Source organism: Pan troglodytes, chromosome 14 (assembly GCF_028858775.2).
Source record: "Pan troglodytes isolate AG18354 chromosome 14, NHGRI_mPanTro3-v2.0_pri, whole genome shotgun sequence".
NCBI classification, from domain to species: domain Eukaryota; kingdom Metazoa; phylum Chordata; class Mammalia; order Primates; family Hominidae; genus Pan; species Pan troglodytes.
The window spans coordinates 82,763,225-82,780,373 of NC_072412.2; the positions used below are offsets into that span (position 1 = coordinate 82,763,225).

The 17,149-nt window shown below is 34.8% G+C and overlaps 1 protein-coding gene across 23 annotated transcripts in view; it reads right to left on the minus strand.

The window, feature by feature from the left end:
- MYCBP2 (MYC binding protein 2) overlaps nt 1–17,149 on the minus strand; it is a 282,961-nt gene that overhangs the window by 40,471 nt on the left and 225,341 nt on the right. For all 23 annotated transcript variants that reach the window (XM_063792229.1, XM_063792227.1, XM_009427092.5 and 20 more), the window contains 7 exons: nt 12,223–13,866; nt 11,165–11,334; nt 10,212–10,456; nt 8,015–8,182; nt 4,967–5,124; nt 3,686–3,885; nt 2,335–2,484 (listed from right to left, as the gene is read on the minus strand). In XM_063792229.1, the coding sequence (XP_063648299.1) occupies nt 2,335–2,484; nt 3,686–3,885; nt 4,967–5,124; nt 8,015–8,182; nt 10,212–10,456; nt 11,165–11,334; nt 12,223–13,866 (2,735 nt within the window). The remainder of the gene's footprint in view (nt 1–2,334; nt 2,485–3,685; nt 3,886–4,966; nt 5,125–8,014; nt 8,183–10,211; nt 10,457–11,164; nt 11,335–12,222; nt 13,867–17,149) is intronic.

Consider the following 17,149-nt stretch of genomic DNA (forward strand, 5'->3'; position numbering starts at 1 on the left):
CATTCCATTTAAAATATTTTCTGTTATAATTCTTCTTTGATGCAACTCATTTGGAAGTGTTACTTAATTTCCCTATAAATATTTTTCTTGTTATTGTTTTGTTATCTAATTCTTATATACTAGCAATAAAGACTGAGGACATGGTAGGAAGAAAACAAATTATTTCAAGTTTGTTGAAACTTGCTTTATGTGTCCAGTAAACAGTCAATTTCCATAGACATTTGTGTGTATCTGAAAAGAATGTAAACAACTACATGCAATGTTTTGTATATTCTATCAAGACTGTCAATCATTCAAATCTGTGTACTTTCTGATTCTTTTTCTCTGCCTGACCTATCCAGTACTAAAAAGAGTGTTATGGTACTGTACACAAAACAGCCACAAATTCTCTGTCGCTCTTCCCATCAACAGGTGGAGTTTATTTCTCGGTCTTTGAATTTGACTGGCCTTGTGAATTATACTAGCTAATGGAAGGTGGCAGAAGCATGGCATATGAGTTTAGTCTTCGCCATTTTGGCTTTGCAGCTTCTGTGCTCTCTTTCTTGAAAGCTTCTGGCATCTGAACAAACCTAGGCCAGCATTCTGGAGGATAAAAGAGCTCAGGGGGTACCACTTGAAGCACACTATGTAACCAAAACAGGAAAGAGTCATTCCTCTCAGTGGAGCCTTGCTGCAATTGCCAACCCACAGACTGTGAGCAAATAAACAACTGTTTTAGTCCAGTGAGTTTTGGGGTAGTTATGCAGGAGCAGATAGCTGTTACAGGTATATGACAATCTCACATTGTAACTGTAGACTGTCCTATTTTTCCTTGCAGTCTGTCAATTGTTACTTTTTTTAGGTTACAGTATTAGGTAGATACATATCCAGGATTGATCTTTTATCATTTTGTACATCACCATGACATATCATTATACTTTTTACATAGTCAATGTTTTTTAAGATATGCCCTCATATTTACACTTTCTTTTCTCTTCATTGACACTCCATGGCCATTTCTCTCAGTTTTTATTCTGGAAATGTCTTTGGTCTTGTTCTTCAAAGACCCTTCAACTGGGTTAACAAGTATTTTCTTTCAGCACGTTGAAAAAAACCAACTGACAGCCTTTTAAACAAACTCAGTATTTTAACTTGTAATGTTGCTACCAAAAATTAAGCAATTATTCTCACTGTCCCTCTTTTGAAAGCTAATATTTTTTTCTGTGGCTGCTTAAAAGATCTCTTTCTTTGTTTTTGGTGTTCAGGTGATTCACTATAATTTGTCCACCATGATTTGTATTTATTCTGCTTGGGGTTTATTGGGCTTCTTGACTCAATGGGTTGTTATCTGTAATCAATTCTGGGAAATTCTCAAGTATTAACTCTTAAATACTGTCTCTCTTCCATTCTGTCTTCTCCTTCTGAAACTCCAAGTAGGTAAGTTACACATCATTTTGCCCTTCATTGCTCTTAGCAACTTGTATTTTTTATTTACTTTTTCTGTGTTGAAGTCTAGATAATTTCTACAGGTCTCTTATATTTAACCAATTTGTTCGCTGACATGCTATAAAATGTCCAACTGATTGTTTTTTAAATATCAATTATACTTAGATTAATTTTTACGTATTTTCTTTAGTTCCTTATCGAATCTGTCATTCTCTTATATTTAGCCAATGTTTTCACTGACGTGCTATAAAATCTCAAAACTAAAAATATCAATTATACTTAGATTAGTATTTACGTTTTCTTTAGTTCTTTATCAAATTCATCACTTTATATTTCTTCTTACAATTTCTTCTCATATTTTAAAGTTTCTCTTTTATTTCTTTAAGCATATTAACACATTATTCTACGTTTACATAGATAATTACAACCACTGTTGAGGGTCTATTTCTACTGCCTATTGTTTTTGTTAGTTCTTGCTCATGGTGTCTTGTTTCTTTGTGAGTTTTAAGAATTTGACTATGATAATGTTGCTTGATATCCTTGGAAATTATCCTAAAATGCCATTCACATAATTTCAGAGTGACTGGGAATAAGATAAATGTCATCTAGATTACTTTCATTTTACAGACATGGAAACCAAGGCCTACAAGTCATACAACTACAATAGGGTAGAAATGAGGCTGAACTCAGGCTCCTAGTGCCCTAGTTCAATGCTCTCTCCATTATACAGGCTGCCTTCTATAAAATCCAGGTCTCATTATTAATACTTTGCCCATAGCACTAAAATATTCTGTTTGCTTTCAAGTTAGATCTGCGAATGATTTCATGCAAATTATTGGACTATTTGAAGGTATACTACCAGTTTCCATAGAAATATGCACAATCAAAACAAATAAAAATTTCATTTACTTGTTCTGAATTTTCTTTGTTTGTTTTATTTTCTTCATCCTCTTCTTCCTCTGGTTCCACTGGTGCAGGAGTCAGTGATGCCACAAAATGCCACAGAATATCATGGAGAGAAGTGGTTTGGATGACATTACACAGAAGCCAGTTGAAAGCCTGAAGAAATGACGGTTAAATGAGTTCAAGAATAAAATACGTGAGTTTAAAAAGTACTCAGAAATAAAGTACCTCCATGGATTAAGGCTTCAAAGAAAGATACTAGAAAATCTTTTTTAATTAAAAAAAAATACCTTATAGTTTTACTATTTGTTTTTCTTTTTAAGAGACAGTGTCTCGCTCTGTCACCCAGGTTGGAGTACAGTGATGTGATCATGGCTCACTGCAGCCTCAAGCACCCAGGCACAAATGATCCTCCCACCTCAGCCTCCCAAGTAGCCGGGACTACAGGTGTGTACCACCACACCCAGCTGATTTTAAAACATTTTTTTTGTAGAAATGAGATCTCACGATGTTGCCCACGCTGGTCTCAAACTCTTGCGCTCAAGTGATCCTCCCTCTTCCGCCTCCCAAAGTGCTAGGATTACAAGCATGGGCTACTATGCTTGGCTCCTTGAAAATCTGACCTTTATTTCACTGAAAGCACACGGAACTTGAAACAGTTAATAATTTGGGGTTTTAATTTAAAAAAAAACAGGAAAAATAATTTATAAGATACAATACCAAAATATTTTTTCAAATCACATTTTACTTTGAAAATTCTTTTTAATATTAATTTATTCAAGCACATTTTTTCCAACTTGCATCTGGATGAACACAAAGTGTATCTCAAGCTCTAGGCAAGCAACCATTTACTTAAATATATTCATATAATTCCCATCCATGAAGTGGTAGGTTATTTATTACATTCAATAAAAACACAGATTTACTATATATAGGCCTGTAATATACAGTAATCCTATTATTTCCAGAGACCAAAGGCCCAGAGAAGTTATTACTGGTCAACTTACAACTCAAAAGCCCTACTCCTTATCTTCTTTCCATGATTACTCTGTCATTTCATTCTAATAAAATGACATTCTGAGTATAAAAAGCTTTTAAAAAAAAGATAATCTCAAGATTCAAATAGTAAAGCAATACAGAAATAAATTTCTTTAGAGTGCTTAAATATGAAATTCTAAATTCATTTATATTCATAAACTTTAGAGTCTGATTTTTATAGGAACACTTAATACTTTTAATTGGCTAATGCCTTTTAATTTCACACAATTTCTGTTGGTAAAAAAGTGGCATCGTTAAATAGAATCATCACATGATTTGTATGATCAATGAATCAGTAATTTCATTAATGTCTTCATACCTCCATAGCAAAAACTCGACAAGCAGATTTCCTTAGGGCCTGTTTCATTGCTATTTCAAGACCTTCTAGATCATGATGTTGTATAACAAAAGCTAAAACTGGCCACTGGAAATTTCGTTCTCCTTTAGAAAGAGAGCTGTGGGCTGAGATTAGCCGAGAAAGCTCAGGAGACGGATGTCTCAAAAGGGAAGAACCAACTTCTATTAAAGAAAAAGAAAATTATTAATTTTCATAGGCAGTGCATATATATTTAAGATAATAATATCTAATATATTCACTCAAAGCCTTTGTCATTGGTTTTTTGCACATGACACAAATCATAACAATTTCAACTTTTACTGAGGAAGAAACCAAGGTTCAGAAAGATTAAATATATTACTCTCTGAAAGTCATATAGCTATTAAGTTGTAGAGGTGGGTTTTGAATCAGAGCTGAATCTAAAGTTCACATTTTCTAAAACACTCTAAAAGCTAAGTGATTTATATTCTCTCTAAATGAAATCTACATCTCATCTGCATCATTTTCTAAAAGATGGCTTTATAAGAAACATTTCTTAACAGGAGGTCAAAAATATTTGTTGAATGAACCTATAAATTGCTGGGCAATTTTCAATAATGTTTTTCTTAAAAAGTCTTCAATAAGATAACTTAATCATCTGACTATAATTTTTAGGCCAAATCTTCATTTTAGCAAGTGATCTCTCTGATAATTTATCACTATATTACCCTGTTCTTCTTGGGTTTTTAAAATTATTCTTGAGGTAGAATCCCCAGCTCCAATTTGGGGCTGTTGATACCAACTGGTCCAGATCATGTAACTCTTTTTTTTTTTTTTTAAACTGATTAAGGGCTATTTATATCCCCAAAGTTTTATTATCTACTTAGAATGATGGCAGCTCCAAGAGTTATCAAGCTTCAGTTGGGGTGGAGAGATAACCGTGAATGTGTACGTCATTGGAACTCCTGGTCCACAAAAGTTTAGTGGAAGGGATAATGGTTGTAACATTTGGCTTAGATACCTAACAAGTAAGATTGTAAAGGTCAATTTATTCTCGAACAATCACTGAATGATCTCCAGATTTCCCTTCAACTAAGATGCAAAATTTAGAGATGCACATTTATAGCTATGTCACATAGAAGGAATGTCAATTACACATTAGAAATTATCCCATGCCTTTTCCTTCAAAAATTAAATTTTAAAAACTATATGCAAATAAAACCATTTTCTTTTTTATTTATAGTAGTCAGATCACTCAATATTCTTTTTTATCCTTATACTTACCAGTGTCTCCACTGTTAACTCTTCTTCTAGGAATAGCTTTAACTCGTGCAGGTAAAATGGAGTGTTGTTTATCATATTCGGAAGCAACAACTGAGTATGATCTTTGGAAGACAGTTCTCTTTGCAAGATCAGTATCAGTTATGGGACTGGTTTCTAAACTGTAGATGGAACAATGCAACAGATACAAACTCAGAAGAGCTGAATGAAATGTAACTATACTTATAATGATGCAAAATATGAGACTCAATATTTCATGTGGAGAAACAAAATCAAAGCCAAATTGATAATCTCTCTTTAAATCATAATTTGATCCTGTCAAATGCGTAACATTTTGACTGATTTCAGCACTGTACCTTAAAACTTATGGTTTTCTTAAATCTACTTTGCATTTTAAATGAAAAAGAAGAAAGGATTCCAAGCTCCTTTTAGAATCAAAAGCACTGGGGTGGAATTCATGTGTCATAATATTCAGGAAAAACAGCCAGATATAATCGTAAGTGCACCAAATAGAAAGAAAATGGATATGTACACATGAAAACCTAATAAAACAGAAAGCAAAATTTGGTTCGAAAGTTTTCTTTTGGTGTCTTCAGTGTTCTGTGAGGTTTCTCACTCTTGGGAAATGTTGCCCAAAGCCCTTGGAGGATGGCTGCATCAAGGTGTCATGAGAGGTAACAAACTGATTTTTGGCACCAGTGTTGTATTTACACTCTATAAAAGAACTTAATGGTTTTATTCAGGCTTAAGTAAACTAACAGCTTTTCTATTTATTAAAGCAACATTTAAAAATACTTACAAAGTTATTAAAAGAGCTATACAATTTCCTTTATTGACACATTTTATAAAAAAAGAGAAATCCCTTCTCTTTCTTATTTCTCTAAAACAAATTTAGAAACTATTCTTTTCGTGAGCTCCTTTTTCTGTCACCTGAATTCAAATTGGAATATTTTTGCTCACCTTTGGTTCTGCAGTTTTTTCCATCATTCAAGCCAGGTTTGAAATCCTGTGTCCCTTGGTAAAATTATCTATTTTCTAATAGATGGCTAACTGCCTGGGTGTTTTCTTTACTCACCACTTCTCTAAGCTTATGTACATTCTTGTTTGAATAGACTATAAATACTGTACATAACTGATGGCAGTAAATGTCCCTGGGTGTTAGTATAGGTTGTTTGGTTCCAGAATGACTAGAATACAGGGAAACATTAACTTAATTCACTTTATATATGGTGTTACTATAAAGCACAGACATTTGTTCTGTTTTCAGAGGAAGTTTTCTACTAACTTAAAAAAAATTACACAAATTTAAAAAGTGACTTTTTACCAAAAAAAAAAAAAAATTGCTTGTGAAAGAATTCAAGCAACACAAGAAAATCCAAAGAAGAAAGTAAAGATGACATCTTTAATTGAATGGCTACCCTGAGCCAGGTAATTCCTTGTTAGGCTGTCTTGCCTTCTGTAGGATGGTTAGCAACATCCCTGGCCTCAACTCACTAGGATGCCAACTCAACTAGCCCAGTTGTGACAAAGTTATTTCCAAATATTGCCAGATGTCAACAGAGAGGCAAATATCACCCTCAATTGAGAACCACTGATTTAATGAATTCATTTATTCATCAACTTTTTTTTTTTTAAACAGACGGGGTCTTGCTCTGTCACCTAGGCTGAAGTGCAGTGACACAATCGTAGCTCACTGTAACCTCAAAATCCTAGCCTGAAGCCATCCTCTTGCCTCAGCCTCCTGGATTTTGATCCTAAGGGGTAATAATAACCCAATGAGAATCACACTTGTCAGACTAGCCTCAAAACAGTTTCTAACTCTTTTAAAAAGTGTATCTCCTTTAGAAATACTTTATCACTTTTAAAGATATAAAAGGTTGCACTGCACTCTGGAGAAAATGTCAAGAGCAGCTTCAAAGAAATTCTGACGAGCAATCCACACAGTTGGGGAGGGGAGAAGTTGCATGTATTTTTAATGAAAAAAAACAAACAAACCTCATTTGGATATATATGTCCCATTGCGCTCATTAAAGTATTTATTATATTAGTTTATAATTATAGCTGTATAGTAGTAACACAGTGGCATGCTCTTTTAATAAGCACATTCTCTTTTCATTCAGCAAATGTCTTCCTTTCCAATGATACCATGTTCACAGTTATTCATGACTGAAATCTTCATGCCATCTTAAACTTATCTTTTTCATTATCCAGTTAGTCAACAAGTCACACTTATTTTTCCTACAAAATATATCTCTTTAATCCATATGTCAGCTTCTCAATTGTCACTGTGAGACTACCTTTGCATTTTTATCACATCATTCGTCCTCTAAAAAAGTTTCAGCGGTACTCTATTTTTTTTTTTTTCCTCAAGCTGGAGTTTAGTGGTGCAATCTCAGCTCACTGCAACCTCTGCCTCCCAGGTTCAAGTAATTCTCCTGCCTCAGCCTCCTGAGTAGCTAGGATTACAGGTGTGTGTCACCATGCTCGGCTAATCTTTTGTATTTTTGTGACCATGTTGGTCACACTGGTCTCGAACTCCTGACCTCAGGTGATCCACCTGCCTTGGCCTCCCAAAGTGCTGGGATTACAGGTGTGAGCCACAGCGCCTGGCCTCTATTTTCTTGTGTATTATATTATTGTAACAAGTTTCCATTCAGCTTTCCGAGAAGCTCTTTACTCTGATACTACTATACCTAAGTTAGGAGGCACTGTAAACAATAATCCAAGAAGTTTAAGATTTATTTTCAATGCCACTGCTCCCATGAAAACTCAAAGTAACCCTTCCCTACTCTGATTTACTACAGCATTAAGTAATGTCATATAATGTAATCTTTAATTCCTTCATTAGCTGATCTCTTCTCTCCAACTAGTCTGCCTCTCCCATCAAGGACCTTACCTTAGTCATACATGTATGCTTTTTCTTACTGCTCCAACAGTTAGCAAAACTGGCTCACAGATGTATTAAAGAACTTCTACAGGACTCTTTTCTAGTTCAAAGTCTTTCTTCCACCAAACACTAGCTATTCAACAGACAGGAGAGAACTAAAATACCTTGGTGGCATAGACTTCATATTGCTCTCTGGCTCTTCAAATACATTAGGACTTGCATCAGGAGTTACTGATATATATGGGGCAGGTACAGATGTTGAACGTAGATATCTCATTTCATCCTGGAATAGGTTGTCATCTTGATAGCCCACAAAATTTTCATGATGATGCCTGCATTAAATCAAACCCAATAACTTAAAGCATGATGGCAATACAGATCCTCTCCATTTTTAATCTCTTTCATAACAGGAAAAGCAGCACATGTAAATCATAGTTAAAGGCAAAGTATTAAAATAATCGTAGATGTAGGTAGGTGACAATAAAGTCTGATAATTTTATTCATCAACATTCCAGGTACCACAAACATTTCAAATCCAAAATTGAACTCAGTTTCTTTCCTTTTGAGAACTTTTCCATCTTCCAGTGTTTTGGTGAATAAGCCCACCAACCATCCAGTTGCTTAAGCTAAAATATTTCCAGTGTTGTAGTAGGCTTAGCCCTCTATCATCATCATCTTTCAAGCCCATGAATATTAGGTTTCCTCTCAGAGCCATTCTCTCTTCTCATTCCCTATCATCACTGCCTTGGTTCATGCTTATTATTTCTTGCACAGAACACTGAAATACAAGCAGTTACTTTTTTTGGGTAGGAACATACATAAGATCATATTTGAAAAATATTAGATATATGCAATTTTCTGTGGTTCAGGGTGGAAGGGGTGCCCATTCCCCAGAGAGCTAAAAAGAAAAAAATCTATAATTATGCTGTGTTAGCATTTTTCATGTTTTACAATTTGATTCTTTCCTTTTCAAAATGAACAAATAGTTGCTAACCTAAGTCCACTGAGTGGTGTGATTCACACTAAAGATCTACTGTATTTGGCATACTGATGATTTCCACCTCAGTCTCAAATGTACTTAGTCTCATATTTTCATTTTTGTTGCTTATTCATTTTATTGTAATAGTAAGCACAAAATTTTAAAAACCATACAACTCTGCTACACAAAAAGGACAATTTCCAAAATGGAACTGTTGGTTGGCAAGCCATGTCAGTGGGCAATATCTAGATTATCTTCATTTGTCAGCTGATGAAAAAAATTTGATTTTGGTATATGAAAGGCTCTTTTGGAGTGTCAGTGCATAATGTGTGAAAGTACAGGCTGCACCACTGAGGTCCAATGTATGAAAACAGAATACTAACAGGTTTCTCTCTATCTCCAGTAATGCACTTTTATCTAGTCTCCACATTAGCTTCCACATTCCACAGTGATTTTTTAATTGCAAACCAGTTCATGTATTTCTCTGTTTAAAATTCTTCCACTGTTTCCTCTGCTCATGGGATAAAATGCAATCTTAACCTGGGCTACAGAGCCCGACATTACTTGGGTGAACCAATCACCTTGAACGGGCTTTCACCTATTTCCTCCAGTAGCCAGTCCTTTAACAACCCGTGATTCCTGAAATGTGTAATGAGATTTCATTTGTGTCTTTACTCACCTGGGTTATTCTTCCAAGAGTCGCTTTCTTCCTGTCACTTGCGTGACAGATTTCTATTTATCCTTTGAGACTCTACTAAGGGCTCAGACCCTCTGGGAAGCCTTTTCTGATTTCCTGGGGAAGATTCAGATACTCTCCATCTTTTATGCTCTAACAGCATCTTACATACATACTTCTATTGTAGCACTCCTCACATGGCATTTCAAATGTTTCACTAACATGTCAGACTTGACATCTGAGTATGAGTATATAGAAGCCAGGATTTTGTTATATTCATACATTCAGGGCCTAGCACAAGGCTGGTAGGTGCCCAGTTGGTATTCATTTAAATGCTAACAGAATGAATAATTTACGAAATAAAAGACTGCTCAGGAAACACACTTTCTTTACACTTCAGCATTTCACACTAACAGAGTGAAGTCAGCCTACCAAAGAGTAAAAGATGGCTATAGTCTTATTTTCTAAGACATGTTTTGTATTAATACAATGCAAATTGAGGAAGCATTTTTATAGTTTTTTAAATACCTATTACCATAAAGTCATTATGTCAGTCAAGGCAACTCAAAAAATAAATGCCTGGAAGTTTGTTTATAGTACACAATACCTAATAAAGTGTAGGTCAAATACCGAACTACCCTAGATATCAATAAACAATCGCTGTTAATCCAAAGGTGATTAAAAAACAACAGCAAAATTTTATTACCTAGCTAATGTCTGCAGGTAGAGACAAGGCATTTTCACAGGAAGATCCTCAGAAATGCCTTCTTTTACACTGGGCAACTGAGATTGGAATGGCTTTGCAGGATGGTAACACAGAATGCTTGGTTCTGCTGCACTGCTCAGGGACAGCAGGAAGAGTGCATTGGCTTTAATCACCTGATGAGCTTCCATGGTGGGCAAGGCACGAGGGGTCTTGACTTGCATTGGTTTTCTCCTAGATTGTTTGACCTGGCAAAGAAAAAAATCAACTAATCTTTTCTGACTTACATTAAAACCCTTAGTTTCTTAAGCTAAGTATTTTGAGTTTCCAATAAAAATTATTAAAGACTTGTAAAGCTATTTTAAGATAATAAGATTATAAAAAACAACATTCATTTCATATTCATCCTGGGCTGACCGAGACAATTTTGTATCAAACACAAACTATACTTCCTTTCCTTCTTCAGAAAAATTTAACACCTAACTAGTTAAATCTAAATGTAATTCATTTTTTTGAAAAGTAAATCATTTCAGTGCGCATATTCAGTGAAATTTTTTAGTTAGGTGCCACTAGAGTGAATAAAGAAAAGAGAGAGTAGATATGGAATAGGAAAACAAAGGAGCCAAAAAAAGAGGAAAAGAGAAAGAAGGTGAAAAGGAAAGATCTCCATAGCGAGAATAACAGACAATTAATAATAAAGAGTTACACAACAAATATTTGTCAATAAGGCATATGTAGCAGAGGTTATCTAGTGTTATTCCAATATATAGTTCATTTTTAAAATTAAAAGCATTTGACTTAGTACAAATATTAAATTTGTATATGATTTCCATTATAAAAACTGATCTTTTAATATCAACTATGTGGAATTATCTGATGTAGTAAGATCATAACAAGGTATTTTTATAAAGTGTATCCATATCATTAAAAGTATAGCTCCAAATGGAATAAAATACCTTCTCCCTTGCAGCAGCCTGTTTTTCGCGGAGGTATTTTTCTCTACAGCGATCACATACCAGATACCAAGTGCTTCCTCCTATGCCACCATCACCACAGTTACCAGCCCATCCTCCACAAAAATGCCCAATGCTATTGTAACCTTGTCCACCAGCATATCGGCCACAACCTTGAAACAATACCAAAAATAAATATTTAACATTCCAAGTGTCCTTAATAGTTTGATTCTTATTACTCATACATTAATGACAGATTTACCTTCTCAAAGAAAGCAAAATACTGAAGTAGATATCTTATTTTTCAGGCTATTAACTATATCAGAAAAATAGCTTACTTGATCAAAAAGCAATCAATTAAATGATGCCCCAAATATGAGAGATACTTAGTTTCTAATCAGGCAGATTAAAAGAGAGATAGAATATAGGTACATTTAGATATACTTAATTATGTCAATAAAATTAGACAATACAAGTATAAAAGTTCTATAACAATGATATATTTTCAGAAATCACATATTCATAAGACATTTGAGGTATAATATGTAGACAAAGAAAAAAATTAACCAAATTTGTATTAGGTGAATTTGGAATATTAGTCAATGTTACAGAAATCATTACATTTACTGAAAATGCAGTCTTCTGATAAAACAATATCACTTCCGTAGGAAAAAGCCTATAGAAATCAATCTAATCTAATTTAATTTGCAATTCTGAACAGGAAAATAGTAAAATCAAAGGAGATGCCCTGTGTGTATGGGCATGCCATTGTTTCTGCTGTGTGAGACAGACACATTAATGGCACACCCTTTGGGTAACACATAATATTTTTTAAAACATGCTACATGAAAGTGAAATAGCACTAAATGACCTGGCCATCATAATATTAGAATTTATCTGTTTTTCACAAAACCCTGTACTGATAATGTACTTTAAAAATGACATTCTAAGATACTATAAATTCCCTATCCTTTGACAAAATTCATAGAACAGCTCAAATGAAGTGATCTGGTTCATTAAAGAAAAAAGCACTTATACGTACATTCAACAGTATCATTTACCTGGGTGAGCTTGTCTCATGTGATAGGTTACCGGGTATGGATGTGACTCCCCACACAGTTCACAGATGGTATCTTTCTCTGGTCCTCCTACTGCCAGCTGGGCCATCTCTCCAAACAAATTACCCCTGGGCCTAACTTCTGCCTTTTCTTTTTTCTTTTTTTCCTTTTTGGACTTCTTATTCTCTTTCTCACACTCTTTCTTTTTAAGAACTGCACAGGAACCAGGACTTGGAAAAATCATATTCTGGGAAGCAGCTTTGATAGTAGCCAAAGAGATGTCTTCCCAAAAAGCCACTAAATGTTGTAAAGTTAAGGGAAGAGGAGATTTAGACTTCATTGTGTGATGCATGGACATTTCAAAAGTGGTCTCGGTTTTCCCATCCTCACATTTTTCATGCAGAGGTGGTTCCTTAAGCATAGACAATACCTTGTTTTTGTTGATGCTACCCATCTTAGATATATCTGGTCCATGGGGTGCAATATTAAACATATTCAGTGCAGATGATATTTCTAATGAATGTCTATTTTTTAACTTGGTTTCTTTTTCCTCTGTAGGTTGTTGGCTATTTAAACTACTCCTTATAGGAGCATGTTCTTTGGAAAGTTCAGGATGGAACTTTAGGAAAGAAGAACAAGCCATTGCATCATGTACTATGCCTTCATGCCAGAGGAAGGAAGCAAACACAGCTCTGGCACATTCGGCCACAGAAGGAGACATGGCTTGCTTGGCTGGCTCTAAAGGCTTGGATCCATCTCCTTTGAAAAGAAAACTTGATTTTTCTTTTTTGGGCCTGGTGTGTCTATTAGCACATTTTCGACTTATTTTGGGAGATGCTCTCATTTCCTGTTCATCTTTCAGTGGTGCTTTTCCAATGCTAAAATGAACTTTATTTGAACCTTCATCCACACTCTTAAATTCACTGCTGTCGTCGCAGGTGCTGTCTGTTAGACTATTTGTTTTTAAAGTACTTGAGGTGCAGACTTCGACCACCTCACTGTGGAGGTTTTCCTGTACCACATGGGGAGAGGGAGCTCTATTTTCAGATCCAGGGGAATCTGTGGAATCCTTTGGTACTGATTTTGGTTTTGGTGACGTTGACCGTCCTCTCAAAGGTTCTGTGAGGGGCATTTTCTTCTTGCGGAGGGTATCTGGATCAAGTGTGTAAGAGTCTGATTTCGAACGTTCCCGAGGAGGATCAAGCTTTGTCTTAACAGGAGCAGTACTTTTTTGAGGTAGATTTTTATCATGTGGTGAGGAGGAGCGTGGAGAACTAGCACCCGATGGGCTAGACCTATTGGCTGGGAGAGTCTTTGGCTTAGGAGATGACAACCGAGAACCTGGTCCTGGGGATTCAGCTCTGGAGCTAGAAGGCATCCTCCCATCAGATTTCAATGTCTGCAAGGTGTTATGGTTGGGAGATAATGACCTACTATGGGAATCTGACCTCAACTTTGCAGCATCAGATTTTAAGATGAGGGATTCACTAGCAGATAAACTTTCTGTGCCCCTTGGCTTCTTCTGATCAGCAGTAGTCCGGCTCATACGTCCATCAGGTTTAAGCGATCTGCTGTGTTTAGAGGACAGCTCTGATTTTCCTGATGTAGAGGCTGGTTTAGAAGATGTTGAGATGTTTCCTCGATCACCTGTATGGTCCATTTTATAGTGAAACTTATTAATAAAATTATAACTTACTGATAATTTAGCCACTAAACACTGAAATAAAAAAACATAGCTACAAAATTTATATTGTTTGTCATACATACTAAAATACTTGAAGAATAAAGGAAAGAAGGGGGAAATATTTCTAATAAAATTTCTGCACATCATTACACAACCATTACCACCAAAAACTATTTTCATGGATGCAAAACAACAGGTTGAACAAATCCAGTGTGAACTATCAGTGATATCTCAACCTCTGCCCTAGTGCAATAACTAGTTAGAATTTAAATTCAGTGAGGGACTAGAAAGAGACAGAAATTGATCTTTTGGGGAATAAGAAATTATTTAATGTTAAAACTTGTATTTTAAATGTAGAGTAGAGCTAAATTTCCAGCAGAGTGACACCTCGCATCCTTAGGGCAACGGTATGGGTTTTGTTGAATCAGAGAACTGAATTTATGCATAGACACAATTATAATTTTTAAGTGTATGCATACAAACAATTAGGCTAATAAAGAGTTGCTTAAGAGGCACTCTGTTTTATGATCAGATTAGACTAGTTTACAATGAGCATATGAATGCCCTGAAGCTGTTATTTAATTATTTATAAACAGGTTACACTCCAAAAGTTCAGGAAGCTTAGCTGCTTAGAACTCAGAGCCTGTGTTCCCTTGGAAACCACAGAAACGGTGGATCCTCAGAATGAGTGGTCTGAACTGTGGACCCTCAAAACAAGGAGTCAGGAGAATGACAGAAAAACAGGATGAAAAGAAGAATCACCTCCCTTTTCTAAGGCAAAGCATTAGATATTTCTGCATGGACATTAATTGTTTTTAGCACCCTGCCTTCATTCAGTGTCTCTCCTTCATTCTATTTTATGCTTTTCTTTGAGACATTAGAGCCAGGCTGTCTGTGACTCAAGTAAATGGTACAAACTTCAACATCACCTTTCCTCCTTAAAATAAAAACTTCTACTCTTAGTGCAAGTGATACCAGTTAGTTGTTAGGAGAAAAGCAATCTGACTGAAGGGTTTCAAGTGGTATAAAAAACTGAAAATCCATAAACCTATCTGGAAGTATTTATATTTTTTCAAAGAGAGTTCCTAGGAAATTAAGGTAGATTTGTTAACTGGCTATAACTGCATGTTATTATTTTTTAAAAGAAAAAAGGACGTGAACAAATTCAGATGATGTAGGAAAATGTTTTTTATGCTTCCGTGCATGTGTTAAGTGTGTATAGTCACGCTCTGGTTCTCTATGGCTCGGGACAGTAGTGCTGGAGAATCTGCCCCGGTCTTTGTCAAGGGCAGGTATTTTTGTCTGTTACTCTTCACTGATGTAATACCAAGAATGAATCCAGGAATACAGTAGGTATTCAATAAATATTTGTTGAATGAGTAATATATTCCAATTTTCTTGATTTTTTTCTTCTGCTACTCCCAAGTATTCAGCTTCTCCAGAAGTCTACTTTTTACAATTAAGGCTCCCAAGGCCACAGGACAGAGGTGACATTAGTTATTGATGTGTAAGGGTTAGATACTTGCAAACTGAGTAATTACGTGGTGAAATAATAGAGTATGGCAAGTACTTTATACAGGGCACACTGATGAACTAAATGTTTAATTGCAACATGCCAATATTTAAGATAATTTTTCCTGTTCTTTGGATGAATAAAAGTAACTAAAACATAATGCTTTTTAGTTTCTTGCAAAGCTTCATTATTCAATCATTAACCTCCTTTATCATATTATGTGCTCTGTTTTATAAATACAGTATTAACAGATGGGGCTAAGTTTTGAAAAAAGGGTTTAAAAAATCTCAATTTAGAATTCTAACTATCAATGCTGTCTTGGGAGAGCACAGATAAACAGATGTGATCTATGAATAAGTACCCTTAAACTGTTCAAAAGTAGTTCAAAAAATTGCTACCCATCTAATCTTACTGACCTAGTAATAGCATATGGCAAATTTGGTAAACAAATTATATTTGGTAGATTAAACATCAGTAGTCATGGCCATTAATTTTGAGTATGTGATGTTTGGAATACTTGTTTTTTGTTATTAATCTGACAGCTGGAGACATGTTTATCACCTTTATCATCACATTTATTTCAGAAACTGAACCACACATAATGGGAATCTAGACAAACAATTAGTAAGTCTTTTATATTTGGTATCCCTTTCTCTAAAAAATCCATCTGTAAACTGAAAGAGGTTTTCTCTCTAATTTATAAAAAAGGACAACTTGTGTAGGATTTCTAACAAATAGGAAGGGTTCCTGACAAAGATTATCTACTTCCTGTGTCAGATGTGTCTTAGTGGTTGACCTGCACAACAGCTGCATGCAAAGGAATGGTGAATACCTGCTGATGCTACCTCTATTCTAGGAATGCATATGAACTTACGATGGTAGGTTATTTACTCATCATGAAAACAACCTCTGTGGTTGCCTGAAAAATGGAATCTGCCAAATACCAGGAACACCACTTGTCATATGTGAGCAAAAAAGTTTATTACATAGTGTTAGAAAGAATAGGCATTTGTATATCTTATTATATCTCTAATAGTGGTGAATATTTTCTTAAGATCTGTAAGTGGTGACAGCTAAATACCTGTTGAAGTTTAGGCATACAAACAATGGCAGAAATATTTCTTTTTCAGATGTATTTCTCAAATGATAACTAAATCTTTTTGAAAAATTTATTTTTCCAAAATGTATTTTATATATTAAAAAAAACTATGCCTGTTAAGTGGGGTAAGCCCCTGTGCTAATTTATGTTTATCTTCTTCATTTGTGTTTCAAATGTTTTGCAGCATGTTATTAAATATTACTAAAAATTGTATGTTGTGGCTGCTCAAAATATCAACAAATATAAACAGTTTGCTAAAAATCTTTAGACTGTACATAATACTTTCACATTCATCTCCTAATTTATTTAATGACTGTACTCTTACATTTAAGTGATAATATGCAAACATTTTTCTAACTTTAAAGGAATCCTGAAGAAATAATAATGACAGGATAGAAACTTAGGGCAAGCAAGTTAAATGTTACTAAACATGTTAAATGGTAAGCATTCATTCACTAAATGACCCATACATTTTTTCATGCCAAAATCATAAATTATCAGGATCATACTATATCATAATACTATATGCATATATCACATGGCATGATATATAGCATATATCAGGTTACATGATACTATATGCTATTACACACAATACTATATACTATATAGCACAGGTTGTACAATACTATTT